This window comes from Drosophila biarmipes, chromosome 3R (assembly GCF_025231255.1).
Source record: "Drosophila biarmipes strain raj3 chromosome 3R, RU_DBia_V1.1, whole genome shotgun sequence".
In the NCBI taxonomy this organism is placed as follows: domain Eukaryota; kingdom Metazoa; phylum Arthropoda; class Insecta; order Diptera; family Drosophilidae; genus Drosophila; species Drosophila biarmipes.
Window position 1 is genome coordinate 23,737,858 of NC_066616.1, and position 24,280 is coordinate 23,762,137.

At 45.9% G+C, this 24,280-nt stretch overlaps 7 protein-coding genes across 11 annotated transcripts; 4 read left to right on the forward strand and 3 right to left on the reverse strand.

The window, feature by feature from the left end:
- The first annotated feature begins 3,001 nt into the window (after window positions 1–3,001).
- On the forward strand, window positions 3,002–4,914 carry LOC108026342 (vesicular integral-membrane protein VIP36). The gene is made up of 5 exons (XM_017097246.3): window positions 3,002–3,231; window positions 3,303–3,418; window positions 3,481–3,678; window positions 3,731–4,060; window positions 4,433–4,914. Exons 1-5 carry the CDS (start codon window positions 3,093–3,095, stop codon window positions 4,637–4,639), a joined length of 990 nt encoding a protein of 329 aa, XP_016952735.1. The 5' UTR covers window positions 3,002–3,092; the 3' UTR covers window positions 4,640–4,914.
- On the reverse strand, window positions 4,818–8,611 carry LOC108026341 (adenomatous polyposis coli homolog). The gene is made up of 3 exons (XM_017097245.3): window positions 7,746–8,611; window positions 5,473–7,686; window positions 4,818–5,300 (listed from the first exon to the last, which is right to left on the reverse strand). The coding sequence occupies exons 1-3, from the start codon at window positions 8,379–8,381 to the stop codon at window positions 4,950–4,952; spliced, it is 3,201 nt and encodes a 1,066-aa protein (XP_016952734.1). The 5' UTR covers window positions 8,382–8,611; the 3' UTR covers window positions 4,818–4,949.
- Window positions 8,612–8,971: 360 nt separating this feature from the next.
- Window positions 8,972–9,745, forward strand: LOC108026464 (28S ribosomal protein S24, mitochondrial). The gene is made up of 3 exons (XM_017097405.2): window positions 8,972–9,101; window positions 9,164–9,353; window positions 9,410–9,745. Exons 1-3 carry the CDS (start codon window positions 9,084–9,086, stop codon window positions 9,697–9,699), a joined length of 498 nt encoding a protein of 165 aa, XP_016952894.1. The 5' UTR covers window positions 8,972–9,083; the 3' UTR covers window positions 9,700–9,745.
- On the reverse strand, window positions 9,355–10,779 carry LOC108026463 (TBC1 domain family member 7). Its single transcript, XM_050888996.1, has 4 exons — window positions 10,179–10,779; window positions 9,888–10,119; window positions 9,747–9,830; window positions 9,355–9,683 (listed from the first exon to the last, which is right to left on the reverse strand). The coding sequence occupies exons 1-3, from the start codon at window positions 10,745–10,747 to the stop codon at window positions 9,747–9,749; spliced, it is 885 nt and encodes a 294-aa protein (XP_050744953.1). The 5' UTR covers window positions 10,748–10,779; the 3' UTR covers window positions 9,355–9,683.
- Window positions 10,780–13,248: 2,469 nt separating this feature from the next.
- On the forward strand, window positions 13,249–19,759 carry LOC108026242 (unconventional myosin-Ia). Of its 5 annotated transcripts, XM_017097081.3 has the most exons (17): window positions 13,249–13,289; window positions 13,602–13,810; window positions 13,870–13,985; window positions 14,050–15,082; window positions 15,165–15,228; window positions 15,298–15,311; window positions 15,375–15,459; window positions 15,520–15,614; window positions 15,674–15,821; window positions 15,876–16,198; window positions 16,258–16,505; window positions 16,562–17,258; window positions 17,329–17,388; window positions 17,470–17,937; window positions 17,996–18,148; window positions 18,209–18,336; window positions 18,419–19,759. In XM_017097081.3, exons 2-17 carry the CDS (start codon window positions 13,706–13,708, stop codon window positions 18,540–18,542), a joined length of 3,861 nt encoding a protein of 1,286 aa, XP_016952570.1. In that variant the 5' UTR covers window positions 13,249–13,289; window positions 13,602–13,705; the 3' UTR covers window positions 18,543–19,759. The 5 variants fall into 5 exon arrangements, 4 of the variants coding, with proteins under 4 accessions (XP_016952570.1, XP_050744354.1, XP_043946951.1 ...); XM_050888397.1 differs by having other exon boundaries at window positions 13,249–13,810; XM_044091016.2 differs by lacking the exon at window positions 17,329–17,388 and having other exon boundaries at window positions 13,249–13,810.
- On the reverse strand, window positions 19,683–22,241 carry LOC108026243 (uncharacterized). Its single transcript, XM_017097084.3, has 3 exons — window positions 21,992–22,241; window positions 20,820–21,497; window positions 19,683–20,764 (listed from the first exon to the last, which is right to left on the reverse strand). The coding sequence occupies exons 2-3, from the start codon at window positions 21,488–21,490 to the stop codon at window positions 19,801–19,803; spliced, it is 1,635 nt and encodes a 544-aa protein (XP_016952573.1). The 5' UTR covers window positions 21,491–21,497; window positions 21,992–22,241; the 3' UTR covers window positions 19,683–19,800.
- Window positions 22,242–22,472: 231 nt separating this feature from the next.
- On the forward strand, window positions 22,473–24,216 carry LOC108026244 (mitogen-activated protein kinase p38a). The gene is made up of 2 exons (XM_017097085.3): window positions 22,473–22,783; window positions 22,841–24,216. Exon 2 carries the CDS (start codon window positions 22,871–22,873, stop codon window positions 23,969–23,971), a length of 1,101 nt encoding a protein of 366 aa, XP_016952574.1. The 5' UTR covers window positions 22,473–22,783; window positions 22,841–22,870; the 3' UTR covers window positions 23,972–24,216.
- The last annotated feature ends 64 nt before the right edge of the window (window positions 24,217–24,280 follow it).

A 24,280-nucleotide genomic window follows, 5' to 3' on the forward strand; every position in this document is an offset into this window, starting at 1 on the left:
TTAATCTTATACGATTTGCACACTTGTTTGCTGCTATGCCAGCAATGCGTTCGAGTTGGATTTTTATGTTTTTTGCTTTTTATGCGACAAACAGGGGGGACGGCAGTCAGGGGAGGGGGAAGGGAGGCTGGAGCAAGTTCAAGTTCACATCTCAACTGGCCACAAAAGCTCCTTGGCTGGCTGCAACCGCCAAAGTCGAAGCGATTGGCTAATAGCCGATACTCTTCACAAAGGGTTGCAGCAGCTAAAGGATTGGGTTTCTCAGACAAAGAGTATATTAACTATCCATTTAGCAAATCTTGGAAAAGGTAAAGAAGATATAGAAAATATCTATTACATAACTTGTATTTCATCATATTTTAGTTTCAATAAACTTATGCTAAAGATACTTTTTATATTGTTTTCATTCTTTTTGTCAAGTTATTTATTATTTTAATGGTTTCATAACTTAAAAGAATATATAGAAAAGAGTATTAATATTAAGAACATTTTTTTTAAATATCTATTACAACTTAGAATGCACTTTATTTATTAATATTTATGTTTCACCAATTAAGAGCATATATTAGTTCATATAATCAACCCTTTTTATCTAGTAATTTATCACTTTTAACAAGTTTGGCTTCAGTAAGTTATGGTTTATTTAGGATAATATCAAGAGTGCGTAAATCTAGTTTTTGGTGAGCTGTATAGACTGACTTTTAGCGTAATCTAGGGTATCCCCCAGTTAGCCCCGCGATCGAACCCCAAACATTTGGCCAGGGTATTGCCTTACTGGCCTTCCGTTCTGTTCTCTTCTCCACGGTTTTTGCATTGTCTTCACTCCACTCCACGGCGAGAGGGTCAAGTTCAGTTTCAATTGCTGTAAGCGAGGCAATTAATGCGGCTAATTGTTGATTGCCATTGATTTATGCTGAATCAATTAGCCAATTGCCTTGCGCGTACTTTTGGCTTGGCCTGGCTTTCTTTGCTTTTTTCCTTTTTGCTTGGTAGCCAGTGTTCAGCGGTAGCAGGTTATCAATCACCATGCGGCCTCAGACTTGGCCTGTATTGGCCTGGCCCGCAGGTTATTGCCTCTTTGAGGAATTGAGGAATTGAAAAGTGCGGCTTGTTTGGGCCTGAACTTGTCCGCACATGACAGCCGATAGCCGTAGTTTATAAATGAGGTTTTAAGCGAGCTACTAATTGCCAGATTCTATCTTCGACATAGCTATTCTATAAATAAACCGTGATGCGATGGTCTAGCCATGATAATTGCCACATCCTGGGTGGGAAACTCTGACCCGAGGGGCGATTAATCATGGCTATCAGCCACTTTCGTTAGGGAGCTTTTCAAAGGCCGCCACTCCCCGAAATGCTGGTCACCAAAATAACCGCCATATCTCACTCGAATCCATGAGGAAGTCGATCTCGATCGCACGCGTGAGTCAAATACTGCGGGGCGACAAGAACGAATGAGTCGAGAGTACATATATCTCGGCGGAAACTGGCTCAGATACACTGCAGCTGTGTGGTTGCAGTTGCCGCGAGAGAGGTGAAAAGTGAAATGATTTCATAAATGACTGATATAATTAGGCACGTTATATGCCAATTAGCGGCGTGTTGAGGAAGCAACCTCCGCGAATCTCCGCCGCCTTTCACAGGTGACACACACATCTTGCACCGTTAGCCGCTAGCACGGCTAATTGTGCCCAAATGTGCATTTGAATCGGTGATTATAATTCCAATGCGATCTGAGCCGATCCGCTGCAGCTGCATTCCAAAGTTCCTGCTGCATTTGCATTTATTTGTCGTATATTCTCACGACCAGCGACCTTGACAATGACCCCGAAAAGTTGGCATCAAACGCACGCCGAGGAGGAAAACTCTTGGCGCTGTGGAACTGGTTTTCCCGCCCCGATTTCCACCACTTGACTCGCGAGATTCGAGCTTGGAGATCCAAGATGCAAGATCCGAGAGCCGAAAGACCCGAGGCGTGAAGGCGCCAATGTGCGTGTGCAATAAGCCATAAAAACGCCTCACATCATGACAAACTGGCTGTGCGTTGTTGGCGCTGTAATCCGATGCAAACTTATTGATATGCAAACAGGTTGGACGCGTGAATTAGGCGCCAAAGTGAGGGGGCAAGCTGTCCAAAACAATAATTTGCATTCATCAATTTCGCAGTCTTAGCTGCACTTCCGCTTGAGTCTGCAAATTGTGCCATTATACTGAACATCTTTAACAAAACAAAATTGGAAATGAAAATTACTTTAATCTTAGATATTAGAGCTTAATTACTGTGAAATTCCTTTAAAATATTTGTTATTTTTGTGACTTATTCCATCTACACAAATATATCTATCATTTAAATTTATAAAAAAGTTGAATTACCTACAACTTTTAAGTCCAGTTTTTCTTGATATTTGACAAATAAAAAGAAAAAGGCAGCTCTTTCTAAAAAAAATGAAAAAATACATCAACGAACGACTGAAAATAAAGATTACTAACGTGTTTTTTAATTTAAAAAAATGCAAGACGTTATCCTAAAAGGAAGAAGACGCCAGCTTGTAAGCTTTAATATAACATTAAAACGTTTTAGTTTATGTGCTTTTAATATTTTCTTTTATATATATTATTTGCCGTTTAATAAAACATTTTTGATTGATTGTTGATAAACACAATTTTTGAAAACCAGGTAACAGACAGGAATTGAATATTTAAAGTTGATAACGGTCGATATGCAGTTTAGATAACAACTCAGCACTTCAAGTGAGTAACAATCGATAGGCGCTGAGCATTGCTAGTCACAGTATGTGACTATTACTATGCTAGCGAGAATAAAGACGTAATTTCCGTGTTAAAAGTTTATCTTTGGTTTCTCATTTATTTTTTTTAAAGAAAAACCAAACGCTGGCAACAGAGCTATGTTATTGGTCATTCCAAAAGTTGCGCTCTGTTAATGCAATCATGACTAACCATCGATAGACAGTCGATAGTTGCCAATCACAGTCAGTGACTCACAGTTGCCCACCACTAATAGGCCGGCGAAAAAAAATAGTCTGCAAATATTATTTTCCGTGTATGTTTTCCGTTTCATCCAAGTGGGAGCCATGACCAATCCGTCGCTCGCACACTGTTCCCTGGCTCTACTGGCGCTCCTCGTTGCCGCCTTAGCGGTGCTCGGCGAGGATAGCCCCAGGGAGCCGGACTACATGAAGCGGGAGCACAGCTTGGTGCGTCCATTCCAAGGTGGGTAATTAAGCGTTCTGATAAGGCGGAGTACGTGTACCTCTAACGTGGCTTGGCCCTCTCCGTTGCAGGCGTGGGCGTGATCCTGCCACACTGGGACTTCCTGGGCAACACAATGGTGACCAGCAACTACATAAGACTGACGACGGATTTGCAGTCCAAGAGCGGCGCCCTTTGGAATTACTCGGTAAGCCGGGGTTCCCTACCGCTGACCTTTTGAGTCTAATGTCTGTTGTGCCTAATCCGCAGCCCGTGATGACGCGCAACTGGGAGATTCATGTGGGCTTCAAGGTGCACGGCAAGGGCTCTGAACTCTTTGGCGACGGCTTTGCCATTTGGTACACCAAGGAGCGCATGCAAACAGGACCGGTCTTTGGCAGCAAAGACCACTTCTCCGGGCTGGCCATCATCCTGGACACCTACAGCAATCACAACGGTCCACACAATGTAGGAACGCCAAGGGCTATGGAAAATCCTTTACTAATCTTGCGTTTTGTAGCACCAACATCCTTATCTCAGTGCCATGGTGAACAATGGCAGCTGGAGCTACGACCACGATCGCGATGGCACGCACACTCAGCTGGCCGGCTGTGAAGTTCGCTTCCGCAATGTGGAGTACGAGACGCTGGTCAGCATCCGATACGAGAACGACATTCTTTCGGTATCTACGGATCTGGAGAATCGCAACGAGTGGAAGAGCTGCTTTGTGGTTGCTAACGTTGAGCTTCCCACGGGCTATCACTTCGGCATGTCTGCGACGACGGGTGATCTGTCCGATAATCACGACATCCACAGCTTCAAGTTCTACGACCTGGATTCCAACGTCAACGTAAGTTCACATGTGTTTGCCAAACCTCGGAAGGGGAATACGCATTACTCATATGCCTGCTTATCGGCTTAAGAGTGCAAGGAACCCAAAAGCCGGGTCGAGTTTCTATATATGTATATATTATTGCTTGGGAACAAGCTTCTAAAATGAGAGTCAACTTGTTTTTAATTGCACAAACTTGCTATAATTTAGCAGGAGGCGTCAAACACATTGTTCAATTTCATAATGCATTTAAATCGTATTAATCTTTCAAAAGCTATAAAAATGTTTTCGAGCACACACGATAAAGATGAGTGCTTTATGAGTATTATATTACTCAAAACCAGCTTTACTTTACTTGTTCATTAAACCATCATTTTCTTTCATTCACAGCACGACGAGATTATCCGGCGCACCAATATCGTACCGAATGCCAAGACTTTTGAGCCCCCGCGTGAGCACAAGGAGGATCCCAAGCCGGGCATGTCGAATGCCAAGATCTTCTTCATCCTGCTGTTTGTGGTGGTCGTGGCTGCCGCAGTGGCCATCTTCGCCATCTCCTACTTCAAGGATCGCAATGCGCGAAAACGTTTCTACTGAGCTCTTCAGCCTCTCGCGCTAGTCCATCAAAGCATCATGTTAGGAGCATCCCGGACGGACCTCAGTTGATCCCAACTTTTATTTATATTTCCGACTGTATCCCATTTCGTATCACCCCTTATTAGTTTCCTTAATTTTTCCGTGAGAGGGTAGACATAATATTACACGTGTTGGAGAGTTAAATTTAAGTGCAAATTTTTAATCTGAACTATAGGAAAATTGAGACCGTGAGAATATTATTGCATAGACAAGATTAAAAGCCACCAAACAACAAATGCATGCGCTTCTCAATTAACCTTCCCATCCGCTGCTAGTGCTGACGCCCGGCTAGCATGGACTCAATCTGGCGCACCTGGTTGCTGACAAACCGATCCCGGGCACTGGTCTCCTGTCGCTGCCCCGGCGGCTCACCCTCCGACTCCAGGGCGTCGTTGGACTTGTGCATGCCGCTCAGAATGCACTGCTCGAAGAGCGACTTGGACCTGGCATCATCGTCCTCGTCGTCCAGCGAGTCATCCGAACTGTAGTTTGGTTTATCACCATCCTCCGGCTGCTTCTTATCTCCATTTGTCCTGGAAAGAGTGCTGGTGCTGGTGTTGGCCAGACTGGACGTGGTACTGGCTCCACTCGGTTGGGGTCGACAGCTTCCTGCCGCAATGGCCTATCAAGAAAAATATATTTATAATTTTGGAGGATGTAATTCTCTAAGAAGTAACTGTATTTCGGTGAGTCACTTGTTCTTAAGTGTCTTACAATACTTTGTAAAACTATAACCAAACAATTTGTGAATGAAATATACACATTCTCTTGTGAACCATTATCACTGGTCTTACCTGACTGAGTAAATTGCAGTCATCGTCCGAGTCCATGGAGAGTGAGCTCAGCGAGTCACTTTTCTTCGGCGGCAGACGCGGCTCTGCTTCCCCCTGGACAGCGCTGCGTCTGGGAGGAAGCTTGGGGGCCTGCGTCTCCTCAGGATTCCTCAGCGGAAGCTTCGAAACCGGCCCTGCTGTGCAGGATCCCACTGTTAGATGGGAAAGTCCAGAGATGACCGAAAACGTGCAGGGACTGTCCTCCACATAGTACTTGCTCATCTCATCCGACACTGGCAGATAACTGGGCAACGCACTGCCGCCGCAGCGCATTTTCGAGATGGCGTCCTCAGCCGGCATCCGAGTGTCCATGCCGGGCACATCAGCTCGTGGCGCAGGCACTGGCTGCACCTCTTCGTTGGCATTCAAATCGTTAGGTATGGATAGAATAGAAAGATCACTGTTGCTCGGCGCCTTGGAAAGCAGAGCCGGAGTGTCTTCAGTACAATAACTACGTGGAGCATCTCCATTTCCATTAATATCATTCGTACGCTGTTCTCGAACGGCGTTGGCATTGGAGTCATCCAACATGCTCAAATTACTTAGGCTAGTGGCGCAAGAGAAGGCAGCAGGCGTGTGCTCCACATGGAATCTGTTGAGCTTGTCCTCGAACACATTGGCAGGCTTCCGATCAGGTGTCTCCGCGTTACTTTGAGTGGGCATCTTTCTATCCCTCCTCGGCGACTGTGGCATGCTCTGCGTTGGTGAATCCGGCAGCTCCGAGGGAGAGATGACGCCGCTCTGCATTCGGCTGTACTCGCTGATCACGGATCCATTATCCTCGCAGGCAATGGTCTCGTCGTCGCCTACCAGTGAGTCCATTGAGCTGCGGCGGGAAAACATAAGAGGAGTTTCCAGCGCGGAGTCTATGTTTTGTGGCGTATTCCTGTCCAGTGGTCCCAGCTGCGCTACATGTTTTGTTGGTGTCTTCGGCGCCATACATTTTTCCGCTTTCTCCGTCAAGCTGTTAAGGGAGTCGAAGCGACTAAAGCTTCCGGGGGTTCCCTCCTCGCAATAGTTGATCGGTCGCTCTGCAGTTTCCGTCTCCGCTTCGGTGGCCAGTTTCTGCTTGGCTGTTGAAACCGCCACTAGACCCGGACCATTTCGCAGCTCCGTGGCCGAGGAGGACTTGGCCAGCTGCAGCTCATTGCTCCTAATTTCATTGGTCTCCGTCTTTATCTCCGGCTGTGCCGACTGAACGGATCGTCTCTCCTTATATCTAGCACTAAAATCCGTGGGCTGGTCCAAGTCAATTTCAAAGTTCTTACTGCTACTGGGTTTATGCTCCATGTATTTCATGGAATAGTCGATGGGCTGCTCCTCCGTCGGTGTAACTATCTCAAAGGGATTCTTCGCCCCCTCCGACTTGGTTGAGTATTTGGAGTCAGACTTTCCCGAGTAAATGGACTCGCGACTCTCGCACTTTCTGTTCAGGAAACCAGTTGTGCTCACAGTAGAAGGTCGTACCTTTTTCAGCGATCCTGTGGGATTCGAGCTGAGACGCAGAGAGCTGAACCTCCGAGGCAGGGTGCCACCAAGGCCAGACTCTTTGTCCAGGGGAAGGGATCCACCATCCCCATTGGGCATCAGCTCCAGGGTGGCTCTAAAATTCACCAGATTCTTTAAAGCGGAAGCACTGCCCTCGGCAATCATGGAGTTCTTTGAGCTAATCAAAGCGCGCAGCAGGGGAATGGCATTGTGATCGATAAGGTACTGCTGATCCTCGGGGCAGCGCGCCGATAGGTTCCACAAAGTGCCGCAGGAGTTGCTCACCACGGTGAGGCTCTCCGACTTCAACTGCTGCAGCAGAATGGCCAGGCAATTGTGCCGCCGCAGGATTTGGCGGTATGGCTCACACACTGCAATGTGACTTGATACATTTCGCAAGATGCCACCGGCATTTTCGATGATCTTGAGGGTTTTACTCGGACCCTCGTAGCTGAGCATTCCCACCAAGAAGGCCAGTGCTCCGTCCACTGCGCAGAACTCCGCTTTGTTGGTGCTGCAGTGCGCGGAAAGATTCCAGAGAGCAGAGAGTATGGCCTTTAGGGTGTTCTCGTTCTTGTTTTGCATTGCTGCTCGAGCCAAGGATGTCACCGTGCCCAGTTCGTTGAATATGGTCTTCATATGCTTGTCCGCGCGCCAGGAGAGATTACGAAGCACTCCAGCCAGGACCTACAGAATTTAGGTTGTGTTTTTAAGGTTCGAATATTAAGTTTGAAGAGATAACCCACCTGAAGCAGTTCATCTGGAGCCGTGTTCAGTTGGGCAATTACCACCTCCATGAACTGCCGCTGACCGCACAGATAGGATTTGTTGTGGACGTTCTCGTCTCCAAAGGTGAGATTCGTGAGGGCCATAAGGCCGTAGCTCCGGAGGGCGTTGCACTGTTCCCTGCCGGCAGCAGGTCCGTGGACGGCATGATCGAGGTGCACTAGATTGGGTATTGCCTTGAGAGCTCCCAGTTCGCACATGGTCTGGCGGTGCTCCTCGTCAAAGCTGGCCTTCATCAGGAGCTTCATGGCCGCCAGTGGATGGCGATCCTCATCATCCGCTATGGCTTCGCCCCCGCTCTGCAGCTGGGTGCGCAGGAAGTTACAATAGTCGAGGATCTGGTCCAGCAGGCGCAGCATCTTCACCTCCCGCTGGCGCTCCTTCTCCTCCGGATGATTGTGCACAATGTTGTGCAGCGCCTGGCTGGCGTACTTCCGCGCCGTGGAGAGGCCCTCGTCGTTGGCGTGCAGGATCTGCACCAGCAGCTGGATGCAGTCGGAACTGCGCAGGGCGGTGCAGGTTTCCGGATTGCGCGACAGCTCCAGGAAGTTGCGCGTCAACTCCAGGCGAGTGGCGTCGCTCTCGTTCAGCGTCATGGCTTCAAATGTATGCGCTCTAAATCCTCGACAGCAAGGGAATTAAAATCAGGAGTTCCAGGAAGGGACCTTCGTCAGGGTTGCTTCTGGAAGAGGTCACTCCAACAGGTAGTTCCTTTCGATCGGAGATCCTCGATCTTTGTTCGAGATGCGTTTAAGCCATTTTCCAAGCGCGCAGGCTCAGCGCTCCAGAGATGTCGATTAAGCTATTTTATAGCCAAACTCTGCTATTTTCAGGTACTAATAGATGGGCTGATCCCTTTTAATTAACTTTTTAATCCTCAACAATCAAGTAATTAACATTTTAATTTTCAAGCTGTCAAACATTAATGTGAACAAGAAACATGTTTTCAATAAACAAAAATATTTAGCTGTAAGCTCATTAGATATTATGGAAGCTATATTTACCAACACCTACCAGCTTAGGACTAATAAGAAATCGATACTTATTCAAAGTTATCGAGATCCTTCAGGTTTTAATTCGGAATTAAAAGAAAATGATCTTAAAAAGATTGTTTTGTGTATTAAATATATGTTTTTTAACATAACATATACTATATTGCAATGTTTTCAACATTGACAACTTTCGTAAATTTGAAACCAAAAATAATCGAATATACTCGTAAGCCCCTGTCCACCTCTAGCAAACCGTTACGTCACGCCATCAGCTGTTCCTGGACGCAAATTGTTTCTGCCGGAATAATGAACTTTTTGAAAAAGGTGAGTTAAATAATAGACAAATCCAGGCAATTTAAATTGTAAACGCCCCTCTCTCCCTGCAGCTGGTGCCCCAGGTGGCGGCCGAGGTGCAGCAACTCAGCCGGTCGAGCATCCACACCAGCTCCGTATGCTGTCGCGTGCAGTCCGGACGATACCGCATAACCACAAAGCGGAACAGGCCGCTCACCTACGAGATGGCCAATCCTCCGCATTTCATTGGCCACCGCAAGTCCTGGAACTCGTGGAACACATGTGAGTTATAGGAGACAGTTTATTAAGGATTCTTCTTCATGTCGCTCTCTCTTTAGCCACGCTGAAGGATGCCCTGCGTCCGTCGCAGACTGCCATCGAGGATGTGTTTATTCGAAAGTTCGTCACCGGCACCTGGCACGCCCTCGTCTGCTCCGAGATCATCATCAAGCGGCAGCACAACACCATTAGGATTGCGGCCCTCATCCGACAGGCGATCACCCCCCGCAAAATGTACTTCCTTATTGGGTACACGGAGGAGCTGCTCTCCTACTGGATGCAGTGCCCCGTGACGCTGGAACTGCAGACGGTGGGTGACAAGAAGGACGTGGTCTTCAAATACATTTAGTTGATTTCGCTATTTACATGTCCAATATAAAAATGTTGTAGATTTACTTAGTGCGTGTACTCGACTTCGCTGCTGTTGTTTTGCAGCGATTTGATGGCCTTGTTTACAATGACGCCATCGAGATCCTTAACCTGAGGAGGATTTTTGATTAGTCAGGGCTTTAATCAATTATTGGTTTATTTGCCTACCGTTTCTATCAGTCTTTTCAAGTCTGGCAGGGTTTTCTGCTTGAGTATCAGGGACTTAATGTCCTTCGCCAGTTCGACAAACAGGAAAACGACAATTTTACGGGAGCCGCCACAAACTTTGTCCCAGATCTTGACTAAAACAGTCTCGCAGATGACTCCAGCTAAGCAGGTGATGTACCAGTTGTCCAGCAGCGTTGAGTTGCCATCAAACAGGCCCAGCTCCTCCAGGTGGCTAAAATAAAAGCACAAAAATCAGTTGGGAGGCATTATTCTAGCCATTTAGAAACACACTTGAACAACGACTGATCCTCCCGTTTGAGCATAATCTGCGTCTGCTCCTTCAGCTTGACGCACTCCTTCTTCAGCTCGCGGGTGTACTTGTAAAATCCCTTGGCAATCCAGTAGGTCTCCACGTCGTCGTTGAATATCTGAAGCAGGGTTCGCACAATCTCGATGAAGTGTATGTCGTCCGCCTGAAGACTGGCACTGGAGCTGCCGTGCCACAGCCGATTGGACTCCAGGAGCCACATGGTGTGCATGACCAACTCCTTTTCCTTTTGTTCGGCACACCGGAGTACAATCACGGCCCGCAGCAGGTCCTCGTACATTTCGCGCCTCTGGTCGCGAATGTAGGCCGTGGACGCCTTGTGGAGCGGCAGGATGCCCATGACCAAAGCCCACAGATAGCTCCTGTGTATGTTGGGCACCGTGTAGTTCATGCAGAACTGTTTCAACTTGTTCAGGTTGCGGATGTCATCCTGGAGCAGCTTGTTCAGCGACTTCTTCTCCTCGACGCTGTTAATCAGGCATTTCTCGTAGTAGCTGGATCTAAAGTTTCGTTCGTCGGTATTCATGGTCATTTTTACATTCTTTAGCGAATAATAGGGATGGGAGATCCGTCGACTACAAAAATAATCGCTTTGTTAAACACCGACCCTGCAATACCCTGGCAAAAGTAATCGAATTCACTTATAATCCTTAAAATTTGTATTTTAAAACATTTGATGTTCGATTTTTTGGCTTTCAGAACGGAAACCAAAAACTGCACCTATAGACTCCATAACTTGAGTTATTGTATCCCGATTTCTATGTGGGATACCTCTATGAACATGTGGTTGAATTCTCTATTATACTTCATTAAAATCTTTCCTTTTACCGACGGTCAAAATTTTAGCCCACTTTTATATTCGATTTTTCCGTAATTCCAACAGGTACTGAAGTCCGGCACCCCAAAACTACATTTCCAAAATCTATAACTTGGGTAATTGAATCCCGATTCAAAGTGTTGATATCTCTATGAATTTGTGGTTAAATTCTCTATTATACTACATTAAAATCTTTCTTTTTACCGAGGGTCCAAATTTTAACCCATTTTCATGTTCGATTTTTCCGTAATTCCAAAGAGTACTGAAGTACGGCACCCCAAAACTACACTTCCAAAATCCATATCTTGGGTAAATGGATCCCGATTTCAAAGGTTGATATCTCTATGAATTTGTGGTTGAATTCTCTATTATACTACATTAAAATCTTTCTTTTTAACGACGGTCAAAATATTAACCCATTTTCATGTTCGATTTTTACGTGATTCCAAAGAGTACTGAAGTGCGGCACCCCAAAACTACACTTCCAAAATCCATATCTTGGGTAATTAAATCCCGATTTCAAAGGTTGATATCCCTATGAATTTGTTGTTGAATTCTCTATTATATTATATTAAAATCTTTCTTTTTACCGAGGGTCAAAATTTTAACCCATTTTCATGTTCAATTTTTACGTGATTCCAAAGAGTACTGAAGTACGGCACCCCAAAACTGCACTTCCAAAATCCATAACTTGGGTAATTGGATCCCGATTTCAAAGGTTGATACCTCTATGAATTTGTGGTTCATTTCTCTATTATACTACATTAAAATCTTTCTTTTTACCGAGGGTCCAAATTTTAACCCATTTTCATGTTCGATTTTTCCGTAATTCCAAAGAGTACTGAAGTACGGCACCCCAAAACTACACTTCCAAAATCCATATCTTGGGTAATTGAATCCCGATTTCAAAGGTTGATATCTCTATGAATTTGTGGTTGAATTCTCTATTATACTACATTAAAATCCTTCTAATTAAAGAGGATCAAAATTTTAACCCATTTTCATGTTCGATTTTTCCGTAATTCCAAAGAGTACTGAAGTACGGCACCCCAAAACTGCACTTCCAAAATCCATAACTTGGGTAAATAAATCCCGATTTCAAAGGTTGATATCTCTATGAATTTGTGGTTGAATTCTCTATTATACTACATTAAAATCTTTCTTTTTAACGACGGTCAAAATATTAACCCATTTTCATGTTCGATTTTTACGTGATTCCAAAGAGTACTGAAGTGCGGCACCCCAAAACTACACTTCCAAAATCCATATCTTGGGTAATTAAATCCCGATTTCAAAGGTTGATATCCCTATGAATTTGTTGTTGAATTCTCTATTATATTATATTAAAATCTTTCTTTTTACCGAGGGTCAAAATTTTAACCCATTTTCATGTTCAATTTTTACGTGATTCCAAAGAGTACTGAAGTACGGCACCCCAAAACTGCACTTCCAAAATCCATAACTTGGGTAAATAAATCCCGATTTCAAAGGTTGATACCTCTATGAATTTGTGGTTCATTTCTCTATTATACTACATTAAAATCTTTCTTTTTACCAAGGGTCAAAATTTTAACTCATTTTCATGTTTGATTTTTCCGAAATTCCAAAGAGTACTGAAGTACGGCACCCCAAAACTGCACTTCCAAAATCCATAACTTGGGTAATTGGATCCCTATTTCAAAGGTTGATATCTCTATGAATTTGTGGTTGAATTCTCTATTAAACTACATTAAAATCTTTCTTTTTAACGACTATCAAAATTTTAACCCATTTTCATGTTCGTTTATACGTGATTCCAAAGAGTACTGAAGTAGGGCACCCCAAAACTACACTTCCAAAATCCATAACTTGGGTTATTGAATCCCGATTTCAAAGGTTGATATCTCTATGATTTTGTGGTTGAATTCTCTATTATACTACATTAAAATCCTTCTAATTAAAGAGGGTCAAAATTTTAACCCATTTTCATGTTCGATTTTTTCGTAATTCCAATGGCTGATAAAACGGGAACCTTCCAATTTTCATACCTTTGATAATTTGATCCCGATTTATATGTGGGTTACCTCTATAAATTTGTGGTACAACTCCCTAGTATTCTACATTTAAATATTTGTGTTCAAAATTTGTATGGCAAAGTCACGATACTTTTCAAAAGAGTACAGTAATCGATAACTGGCAAGGGAACCTCATCGAATGTGTCATCGATGGCTGGGCCATCACTAGTTCCCACTGGATGCAAAATGTATTTTCTGAAAAGGTAAACAAAATGTGCAAATCGTGGCGAGTAAAGGCAATAATTCGCGAAAACGGTGGCCTGAAAGGCCAGTCTAGAGTCCAGCAGACACGGGTATAGAGGGCCTGACCTTATCCGCCGGATATAGCTGCACGAACACTAGTTCGAGGCTGTTGCTCGCCAGCCACATGAAAATCAATAATTGAATCAGAAAATCAAAACACGGATTCGCCCAGATGCAAGCAGGCCCGCGATAAATTATGCAATTGTTGGAGCCATTAACAACCCCCCCACCCCCTGCCACCGTTCCCGTTCTCGTTTTGGCCCCGTTCGCAGTTGATGTATTCAAATGCAAATGCTGAGCTCGATTCTGGCCGTCGCCGTTGTTGTCACTACTGCCGTGCATGTGCATGTTGTTGTAATTGGAGCTGGGAATCGCCATGGAGCAGGAAATCGGCACCTGGGACTCGGTGCTGCTGGAGAACCTGTCCGAGGATAGTTTCATAAACAACATCCATCAGCGCTACAAGCGCGATCACATATATGTGAGTAATACAAGTCCTGTAAAGTGTCCACATTCCAATACATGAATTCCCTATTGCAGACCTACATTGGAACTTCTGTTGTGGCTCTGAATCCATATCATCACATATCCGAGCACTCTCTGGACAATGTCCGCAACTATGGCGACAAGGGCATCTTTCAGCTGCCTCCACACATGTAAGATATTCCTACCGGTATACATGATGTCCAGTTCTTATATTCCTCTCTGTTGTCCACCCAGCTATGGCCTTACCAATCTGGCCTACCAGTCGCTCAAGGATCAAAGCGAGGACCAGTGCATTCTCCTCACCGGCGAGAGCGGAGCGGGCAAGACGGAAACCTTCAAAATGATCGTCAACTTTCTGACCCATATACAGGACCGCTCGCACTGCCCCGCCACTCCGAATGTCCTGCGCAAGCAGTCCTCAATCAGCTCGACCAGCGGTCTGGTGACGCACGCCCACAGGCGCGCCTCCAGCAGCTGCTCCGGCACTGCCAACTTTATTATATGCAAGAACCGGGCGGAGAACACGTCAGCCACTATTTCACGACGACAGAGTCCTTCGCCAGGACCGTCGCAGCGTTCGCGGACGCGGGACGAAAGCATCGAACGCCAGAGCAGGCGCCAAATGCGCGAGAAGATCGTGGACTTTGACTTTTCGCACCACAAGAGCAGCGAGAATATCAGCAGTCTGCTCGAATCGCATGCCCACCACTTGCATCCGACCAAGTCATGCTTCAAGCATCAGCAGACCCAAGTCAGCGCCTGCACTGCCATGCCCTCGGCTGCCAAGGGTTCGCCCAAATATGCTGTGCCCTCTGTCTATGGCGGCTGTCGCCAGTGCGGGCACAGCAAGTGCGTCCGTGCCCAGAGCCTGGAAAAGGAGGAGCGGGATGAGCTGCGAGGCAGCACATGCCGCCTGTCCAACATAGCCACCGCCCAGCCGACGCATTCGCATCGCGTCAGCTGCTCTAACCTGACGCGCCAGCACTCGTCAGAGAGCCAGCCGGAGCGGGAACGGGATCGAAGCTCCCTCATGGGTTCCACGCAACGTATATCGCTGTACGATGCACACAAGCTGAGTAAGGTGCTGGGTGATCTGCCACCTCCGCCGCCTAGCTCCGTTTCGCCCACGCCCTCGGCCAGCTCGTCGCTGCACAGGCGCCACAAGTCGCCCACGCAAAGGATGCGCGAGTGCGTCACCTGTGCGGATGTGTTCCTGGAGGCCATGGGCAATGCCTGCACCTTGAAAAATAACAACTCCAGTCGATATGTGAGTGTAATACACATTTAAATGAGTTAAGCTGTGGCTTTGCATATTAATTTACATTTTAAACATTTAACTTCCTTTTCAGGGCAAATTATTTGATATTGAAATTGACTTTAAGGGCGACCCAATGGGAGTGCACATAACCCACTGTAAGTAAAACCTTAATCAATAAGGTAAAAAATATAACAAATTTTATTTAATTCGTGCTTACTCATAAGATATGTTGGAAAAGGTTTGCCTCAGTTAAATTTTTTTAAGTTTCCTGTTTTTTAAATAATATTTTCTCTGTCCACAGACCCGCATAACGGATACTATTATGGGAGAACGAAATTTTCACATATTTTACCAGTTACTATTAGGGGCTGATCTCCAGTTGTTGAGTATGAAAAACATACCTAAATCGCTTAAAAATTGTACTTAAAATATTTGTATCTTGGCAGAATCGCTCAAGCTGTATCGGAACGTGGAAAAGTACGAGCTGCTTCGGAACACAACTGCCATGGAGGAGGACCGTATGAATTTTCACTATACCAAGGTTGGATATTCCCTAAAATATTATACATATTGTCAAATACAAATCCCCAACTTATTCAGCGATCACTGGATGTCCTTGGCCTTAGCTGTGAGGAAAGTAGCTCAATTTTTCGGGTCATTGCAGTGGTGCTTAAGTTGGGTAACTTTATTTTCGTACCTATCACCAACATTGATGGAACCGAGGGTTGTCAGGTGTCCAATGTTTATGGTGAGTTACAAAAGCTTTAGCAAGGACAGCATTTTAATTAATATAAATTCTCAGAGGTTCAAGAGACAGCACAGCTTCTCAATATAGAAGCCCAAATTTTGATCAACTGTTTAACACGAGCAAATAGTTCGAACAGCGCTCAAGAGGATGTGGGCTGCGAAATGGATGCCAGGCAAGCAGCTATCAACCGGAACACGCTTTGTCGCACTCTCTACAGCCGTCTCTTTACGTGGCTTGTGAACAAAATCAACGAGTCGCTGAAATCAACGCAGCGCGAGAAAAACTTGGCCTTGTTGGATTTCTATGGATTCGAAGTGCTGGATCACAACTCCTTTGAGCAGTTTGCCATTAACTACAGCGCAGAGAAGATCCATCAGGCAAGTATAAATTTATTAGTAAAAAAATCAATCAATGTATGATTAAATCGTTTTTTCAGAACTTTGTTTATCATGTACTGCGGTCAGAGCAAGAGCTCTACATCCGCGAGGGATTGGAGTGGTCCCGGATTGACTATTTCGACAACGAGTCAATTTGCGAGCTAATAGACAAGCCTAGCTATGGCATCCTGAGCTTAATTAACGAGTCCCATCTGAACAGTAACGAAGCATTACTTTCGCGAGTTCAGCAATGTTGTGCGGGGCATCCCAACTTCATGACCACCGGCAGCAACTCCATGTCATTTCAGTAGGTTCCTAAGCGCAGTCCCAGTTCTATCCTAATTAATTTTAACGTCTTTTCAGAATTCGTCATTTCGCAAGCGTAGTGAACTACTCAATACATCGGTTCCTCGAGAAGAACTCGGACATGCTGCCAAAGTATATCAGCGCTGCCTTCTACCAGAGCAAACTGTCCCTGGTGCAAAGCCTGTTCCCCGAAGGAAATCCCCGTCGGCAGGTCACCAAGAAGCCCAGCACACTAAGCTCGAACATCCGCACCCAACTGCAGACGCTGCTGGCCATCGTTAAGCATCGCCGCTCCCACTATGTCTTCTGCATTAAGCCCAATGAGGGGAAGCAGCCCCACCAGTTCGACATGGCGCTGGTGCAGCACCAGGTGCGCTACATGTCGCTGATGCCGCTGGTCCACCTGTGTCGCACCGGCCACTGCTACCACCTGCTGCACGTCAAGTTCTTTCACCGCTACAAGCTGCTCAACAGCCTTACTTGGCCTCACTTTCACGGCGGCAGTCAGGTGGAGGGCATCGCCCTGATCATTCGCAACCTGCCACTGCCTTCGGCGGAGTTTACGATCGGCACCAAGAATGTGTTCGTGCGCAGTCCGCGCACCGTATATGAGCTGGAGCAGTTTCGCCGCCTGCGGATCAGTGAGCTGGCCGTGCTCATCCAAAAAATGTTCCGCATGTATCATGCGAGAAAGCGTTTCCAGCGCATGCGGCACAGCCAGATGATCATTTCGAGTGCGTGGCGCACGTGGCGGGTAAGCCAGCCAAGGAACATATTAATTTGCATGATGAGCCTTATTTTACTTTTATTTTCTGCATGTTCAGGAGTGCCGATTCGGTATTCCCTTCACTGGTCGTAGACACTTGTGGAGCTTATATCGTGTTGTAAGCATTGCATGGTTTATTTTACTATTTCTGTAAAGAATTGACTATTTCCTCATTAATAATTAATTTATTTACCTTCAGGCCCGCGAGGAATATCGGTCCTTGAAGTACAAACGCCAGGTGAAATGGGCCATCGACGTTATAGGCCGCTATTACCGTCAGTGGAAGATCAGGCAGTTCCTGTTGACCATTCCCCTGCGACTGCCACCCAATACGTTGAGTCCACTCTCCACAGAATGGCCAGCGGCGCCGGTTTTCCTCGCAGATGCCTCGCGTCAACTGCGTTCCATTTATCATCGTTGGAAGTGCTACATCTATAGGAACTCCTTTGATCAAACTGCGCGCAATCGAATGCGAGAGAAGGTCACCGCCAGCATAATATTCAAAGATCGGAAGGCCTCCTATGCACGAAGTGTGGGTCATCCATTTGTGGGCGACTATGTGCGACTGCGACACAATCAGCAGTGGAAGAAGATCTGCGCCGAGACCAACGATCAGTATGTGGTCTTTGCAGACATCATCAACAAGATAGCACGCTCCAGCGGAAAGGTGAGTTGGGATATTCCATTTTAATGTTATATATTAATATATGTTTGCTTGATTTCAGTTTGTTCCCATTTTGCTGGTGTTGTCCACCTCATCGCTATTGCTGTTGGACCAGCGAACGCTGCAAATTAAGTACAGAGTGCCTGCATCGGAGATATACCGAATGTCTCTGAGCCCCTACCTGGATGACATCGCTGTGTTCCACGTGAAGGCGGTAAATATTAGTCAAATCAAAAACATTAAATCAAATATTAATTAGTTGTTCATTTTTCAGTCTGAATTTGGACGAAAGAAGGGAGATTTCGTGTTTCAAACGGGTCATGTTATTGAAATTGTTACCAAAATGTTTCTGGTCATACAGAATGCCACAGGCAAACCGCCGGAGATACACATAAGCACTGAGTAAGAAACACCTTTCACTTACAGCCTTTAGAAAAATGAAGTACCAACTGGGAAAACACTTCTAACGCCTTTATCCCTGCAGGTTTGAAGCAAACTTTGGCCAACAGACTGTCATCTTCTCATTTAAATACGGCGGCATGTCGGACTTAGCACAAGGCCCACCCAAGGTGACGCGAAAGGCGAACCGCATGGAGATAATTGTGTGATCCACGACCGAATCTGAATCTAATCGTGGCGGCTCTTTGAGCCTGCTGCTATCATCTTCGTCGCCTTAGGCAGATCTCGGGTTCGGCGGTCCGTATCCAAAAATTCTCACCAGTCACCATGCAATTGCAATTAACATTGCCCTTTGCTGTGGCTGGGGTCTCTCGACTTTTATATGGTCCCAGGGATCAAAATACAATTTTAGCAATATATTAACATACACTCACATCACACACACTCACAATTTAGTTTTGTTCACAAGTGACAATCAGAGTAACCAATTTGTTGTCAAGATTGTGCCAAAAAGCAGGAAACTAGAATTGTACCAAACGAGTAGTAGAGGAAAGAGAGAGCTAATTTTAAACTGCACCGTTTTGTTTAACTATCTAATGTTAAAGCGAATGAAACTAACGAAGTGAACAACTGAATTTACGCATCTAATTTGTCGAACTAGATTTAAGTGTAAGTCATGCACCAAGTCGATTAGCATTGCAACAATAAGAACGTACTGTAAGGAGGCACGGGGAGTGACGCCGCTCGAAAGAATCGGAGCGGACGCAGGTGCTGGATGGGCAGTGTTTGGGATTTTACACAAACTATGATATTTCCGTTATAGAAACCAAGGCATTTCTCTTACATTTAAGGTTTCATACACAATAATTAGTGAACTAATGCTAGAGAACAGACATATAAACCTCTTTGTATACCGGAAACACAAATGAACCCCCAATATATGCAATTTGCCGCAACTTAGCGAAAAAAGAAGACAACTTTTTCCAAGCAAAAACAAAAGAAAAATGTTAAACAACTATTTACAAAGCAGAGCAGATGAGTAGTTAAATATTTCAAATAAATAAATATATATATTAATATATGTATACACCATACGAAATTGATAATGAGTCTATATAGAAGCGACAACAATATGGGAAAAAACAGAAGTTTGTTACATGTTGAGAACAAGTGTATGTAGAGTTGTTTATATATAACTTGTTATTGATAGTTCGGACATCTACGTAATTCAAGCCGGAGTTGAATTTTCCAAGCTCCGGCGATGTCACAGAGCATCTGCGACATCGAATTCCAAGAGTTTTTATTTGTATTTAAGTTTTAAGCGAATACTTCAAAAGAAAAAAGCCAAATATGAGTAAATCGAAACCCAACCAGTTGGTAGTTTATAAAACAAAGTTTAGCAATAATAAAACATACACATAGTAAATTGTTTTTATACACACACCGCCCAAAAGGGGAGCGATCCTCTTACAACTTGGACTTTGGCTTCTTGAGCATGTCGCGCAGAATGCGACGCAGGATCTTGCCACTGGGGTTCTTGGGGATTTCGTCGACGAAGATCACGCCGCCCCTCAGCCGTTTGGCGGGCGAGGCGTTGTCGTTCACAAACTGGATCACCTCGCTCTCGGTCAGCTCCACATTCGCCTGTTTCACAACGAAGGCCATCGGCAGCTCTCCAGCCTCCTCGTCCGGCTTGCCAATGACCGCCGCATCCTTAATCTTGTCGTTGGTCAGTAGCAGCGCCTCAATCTCGGCGGGCGGCACCTGGTAGCCCTTGTACTTGATAAGCTCCTTAATACGATCCACAATGAAGAACTCGAAATCGTCATCGTAGTAGCCAATGTCGCCGGTGTGCAGCCAGCCATCCTTGATGGCCGTCTGTGTGGACTTGCTGTCGCCAATGTAGCCCTTCATGATGCCGTCGCCCTTGAAGCACAGCTCGCCCCGCTGGTTGGCTCCAAGCAGCTTGCCGGTGTCGGGATCGACCACCTTGGCATAGATGCCCACCTTGAGCACGCCCACACTGCCGGGCTTGCAGAACTCGTCGTTCTGCACCAACACACTCAGCGTGGACTCGCTGAGACCGTAGCCCTGCCGGATGAACGGCACTCCAATGCGCTCCTTGATCTGATCCTCGGTCTCTCGACTCAGCGGTGCTGCTCCACACAGCAAGACCATCAGCGAGGACAGATCGTACTTGTCCACGATGGGGTGCTTGGCCAGGAAGACCATCAGTGGCGGCACCATGAAGGCCATCATCACGCGATACTTTTCAATGGCAGAGAGGAAGAGGTTCTCCTCGAACTTGGGCAGATACACCAGTCGGGCGCCGCGGCACGCGGTAGTGATGAGCGTCAGGCAGCCAAAGGCGTGGAACCAGGGAATGACGGTGAGTAGGGTGATTTCCTCCATGGGAATGAGGGTGGGCTGGCTGTTGGAGAGGATGATTTCATATTGTGCTTCGGTAAATGGCTTATAGTACATACATTTGCGAGTCAAGCGTGGCCAGAAGGTTCATCTGGGTCAGCTGTACGCCCTTAGGAAGTCCAGTGGTTCCCGAAGAGCACACAATCAAAGAGACGTCCTCATTCTTATTAGCTGCAGGTCCCAAAAAGTCCGGCTGTGTCTTGAACTTGTCGTTGTCCATCAGCTCAGTAAAATCGTAGACATTCTTGAACTTCTTGGAACTGCCGCTGAAGGCGATGATGCCCTTGACGAACTTATTCTTGCTGGCCGCCTTGGCCACCCGATCAACGGTGATCTTGGAAGCGAATATGATCTTGGGCTTGGACAGGTTGATGGCGTGGTCCACCTCGCGGTCCGAGTAGGTCACGTTGAGAGGAGCCACAGTGGCACCAACAGCAAAGCCGGCGAACATGGCTATGGCAAAGTTGACGCTGTTCTCGCTGGACAATCCGACGACGTCATTCTGCCTGACTCCCAGTTTCTGGAGGATGTAGGCCAGCCGGACAATGGACTTGTGCATGAAACTGGCCGTGTACTCCACGCCATTGACGGCGTCAACCAGCACCGTTTGGTCGCCAAAGCTCTTGTACTTGTCCAGCACATACTGGCCCAGGGATCTGTAGTCCTGGGCCTCTTGTTCGGTCACAGGACCTCCGTACACAATGTTTCCGGGCAGTAGAGTCGAAGTCATTTTGTGCCTGAAAGAGAAGTTAATTAAGTTTTTGCATTTTATAATGGGTAATAACTACAGATAATGCTTTTTATCTACCCAAAATTATTCCTACATATGTAGGCCTTTGGGGAGTAGTTAGTTTTCCGTGGAAAAATGTGAAGGAAAATTAGTACGGGGGATGAAGTGAAAGCAACCCTTGAAACTAGCACTCTATTAGCCACACTTTGAACCCCCGGGGCTATCTAATCGTATTGGGTCCGTAGATCTCCTACCATGCCGAACTTGCCATCGATGTTAACACTGTTCCGTGCTATCTGAGATTATGGGAAATCTTCATGTTTGCAGGTCCAGGTTCCAAAGGTCGCAGTTCGCAGCCATTCAGGTGACTTCTTGCCGCTTCCCCGGGCATTTGCATATTCGAATTCTAGTAAACACTAATTAAACCTTGTAATGTTTATGTTTTACACCGCTGATTTATTCATTAATTAAGGTACTCCGGCTGATCCATTAGGCACTTACGTTTGCTAGATCACGATGTGAGCGGGAGCGGCTTTGGTGCGAAACTAACCGTTCCGCTCGTTCGTTCGTCGACTGGCGAGCCGGAATGTGTCAGGCTGCATTTACGCCGCGATTAGATTAGTATTTAATAAGTCCGGCGGTTCAAGTGCGCAGGCGCGGGCTGTGGCTGCTTTTTTTTCAATTTAAGCAAAAGAAAAGTGCAATGGAAATTGTGTCAGGGGGTGGTGGGGGAAGAATTCGCGGAGAAAACAACAGACAGCTGTTTCAAATCTTCATTCGATAAGTGTTCATCGAACTGTCAACACTCTGACAGCTGACGATCCGGCAACGCCGTGTGTTTATTTTTATTTATGCGCGGTACACTGGGGGCGATGGGGTACATTTGTTTTAAAAGCTTTAAGATAATTAGATAAATATTGTTAAATATATACAAGAGGAATATTTATAGAAAAATTATTGTACGAAAGTATTTGTTTTGATAGTATTTTTAATTCACAATTGCAGCATTTTCTTATAATATAAAACCTAAAAATAGCAACCGTAAAAGCGTTCCTTCAGCTACACACTTTAATAATCTAAAAACGTTCCATTGTGGAAGTGTAGCGCACTCGCGAGTCGCTTCCGATCGCGACGCTATAGATCTGATTCACGGATTCCTAACACGCATCGGCATCGGAATGGAGTAATAGCGCAAATATACGAAATATGCCAGCGACTAGTAGTTAGTTGTTGATACTCTTGGGCGTGGAACGGAGGTCCGTAAAACTGCCGCAGAGCTGCCTCGAGATAAAGGTAATCAGCGTGGTATTTTTGATCGTTTGGGTTTAATGATTAATATCTCGTTGATAGGTGACGACGCCCTGCCAAACGCGCAAAACCATGTCTGCGTCCATAACCAAGAAGTTCTACAAGTTGGACATAAACCGGACGGAATGGGAGATCCCCGAGATATATCAGGACCTGCAGCCCGTGGGATCGGGAGCCTACGGACAGGTCTCCAAGGCACTAGTTCGAGGCACCACCATGCATGTGGCCATCAAAAAGCTTGCCAGGCCCTTTCAATCCGCCGTGCACGCCAAGAGGACGTATCGGGAGCTCCGACTGCTCAAGCACATGGATCATGAGAACGTAATCGGCCTGCTTGACATATTCCACCCACACCCGGCCAACGCTTCGCTGGAGAACTTCCAGCAGGTGTACCTGGTCACCCACTTAATGGACGCGGATTTGAATAACATCATTCGGATGCAGCACTTGTCCGACGACCACGTCCAGTTTCTGGTCTACCAGATACTTCGAGGATTGAAGTACATCCACAGCGCCGGAGTGATTCACCGCGATCTGAAGCCCTCGAACATTGCCGTCAACGAGGACTGCGAGCTGCGGATTCTGGACTTTGGTTTGGCGCGTCCTACAGAGAACGAAATGACGGGCTATGTGGCCACGCGCTGGTACCGCGCCCCTGAGATCATGCTCAATTGGATGCACTACAACCAGACGGTGGACATTTGGTCTGTGGGCTGCATCATGGCAGAACTCATTACGAGGCGCACCTTATTTCCGGGTACCGATCATATCCACCAGCTGAACTTGATCATGGAAATGCTGGGCACGCCACCCGCCGACTTTCTAAAGAAGATCTCCTCGGAGAGCGCACGCTCCTACATCCAATCACTGCCGCCCATGAAGAGACGCAGCTTCAAGAAGGTGTTCGAGAACGCCAATCCGCTGGCCATTGATCTGCTGGAGAAAATGTTGGAGCTGGATGCCGATAAGCGAATCACGGCCGAGGAGGCACTGGCCCACCCATACCTGGAGAAATATGCGGAGCCCAGCGACGAGCAGACCTCGCCGCCATACGATCACAGCTTCGAAGATATGGATCTGCCGGTGGACAAGTGGAAGGAGTTGATCTTCAAGGAGGTCACCAACTTTAGGCCCCCGCCTTCGTTTGCACAGGTTCTCAAGGATGTCAAGTGATACCTAAGCGGTCCATCACGGACTTAAAGTATTAAACAGGGCAGTTTATTTTTTATACCGATTTATTTTTACACATAACGTTGTTCAAACGGTGCCTTTTGTACTCAAATGTAGCTATTTCTAGAGTTAACTAATATTTTTGTTTTTTACGTTTTCCCTATTTGTTATGGCTTGCCACTAAAATTGTACTGTAAAGCTTACAATAAACTTGTTTAAAAAAAATATATATTTATTAATGACATGAAGTTGTCCAAATTGAGTTCATTGATTCACTCGGTTTTATCATGTATTATTTTCCGGTTGTAAAAG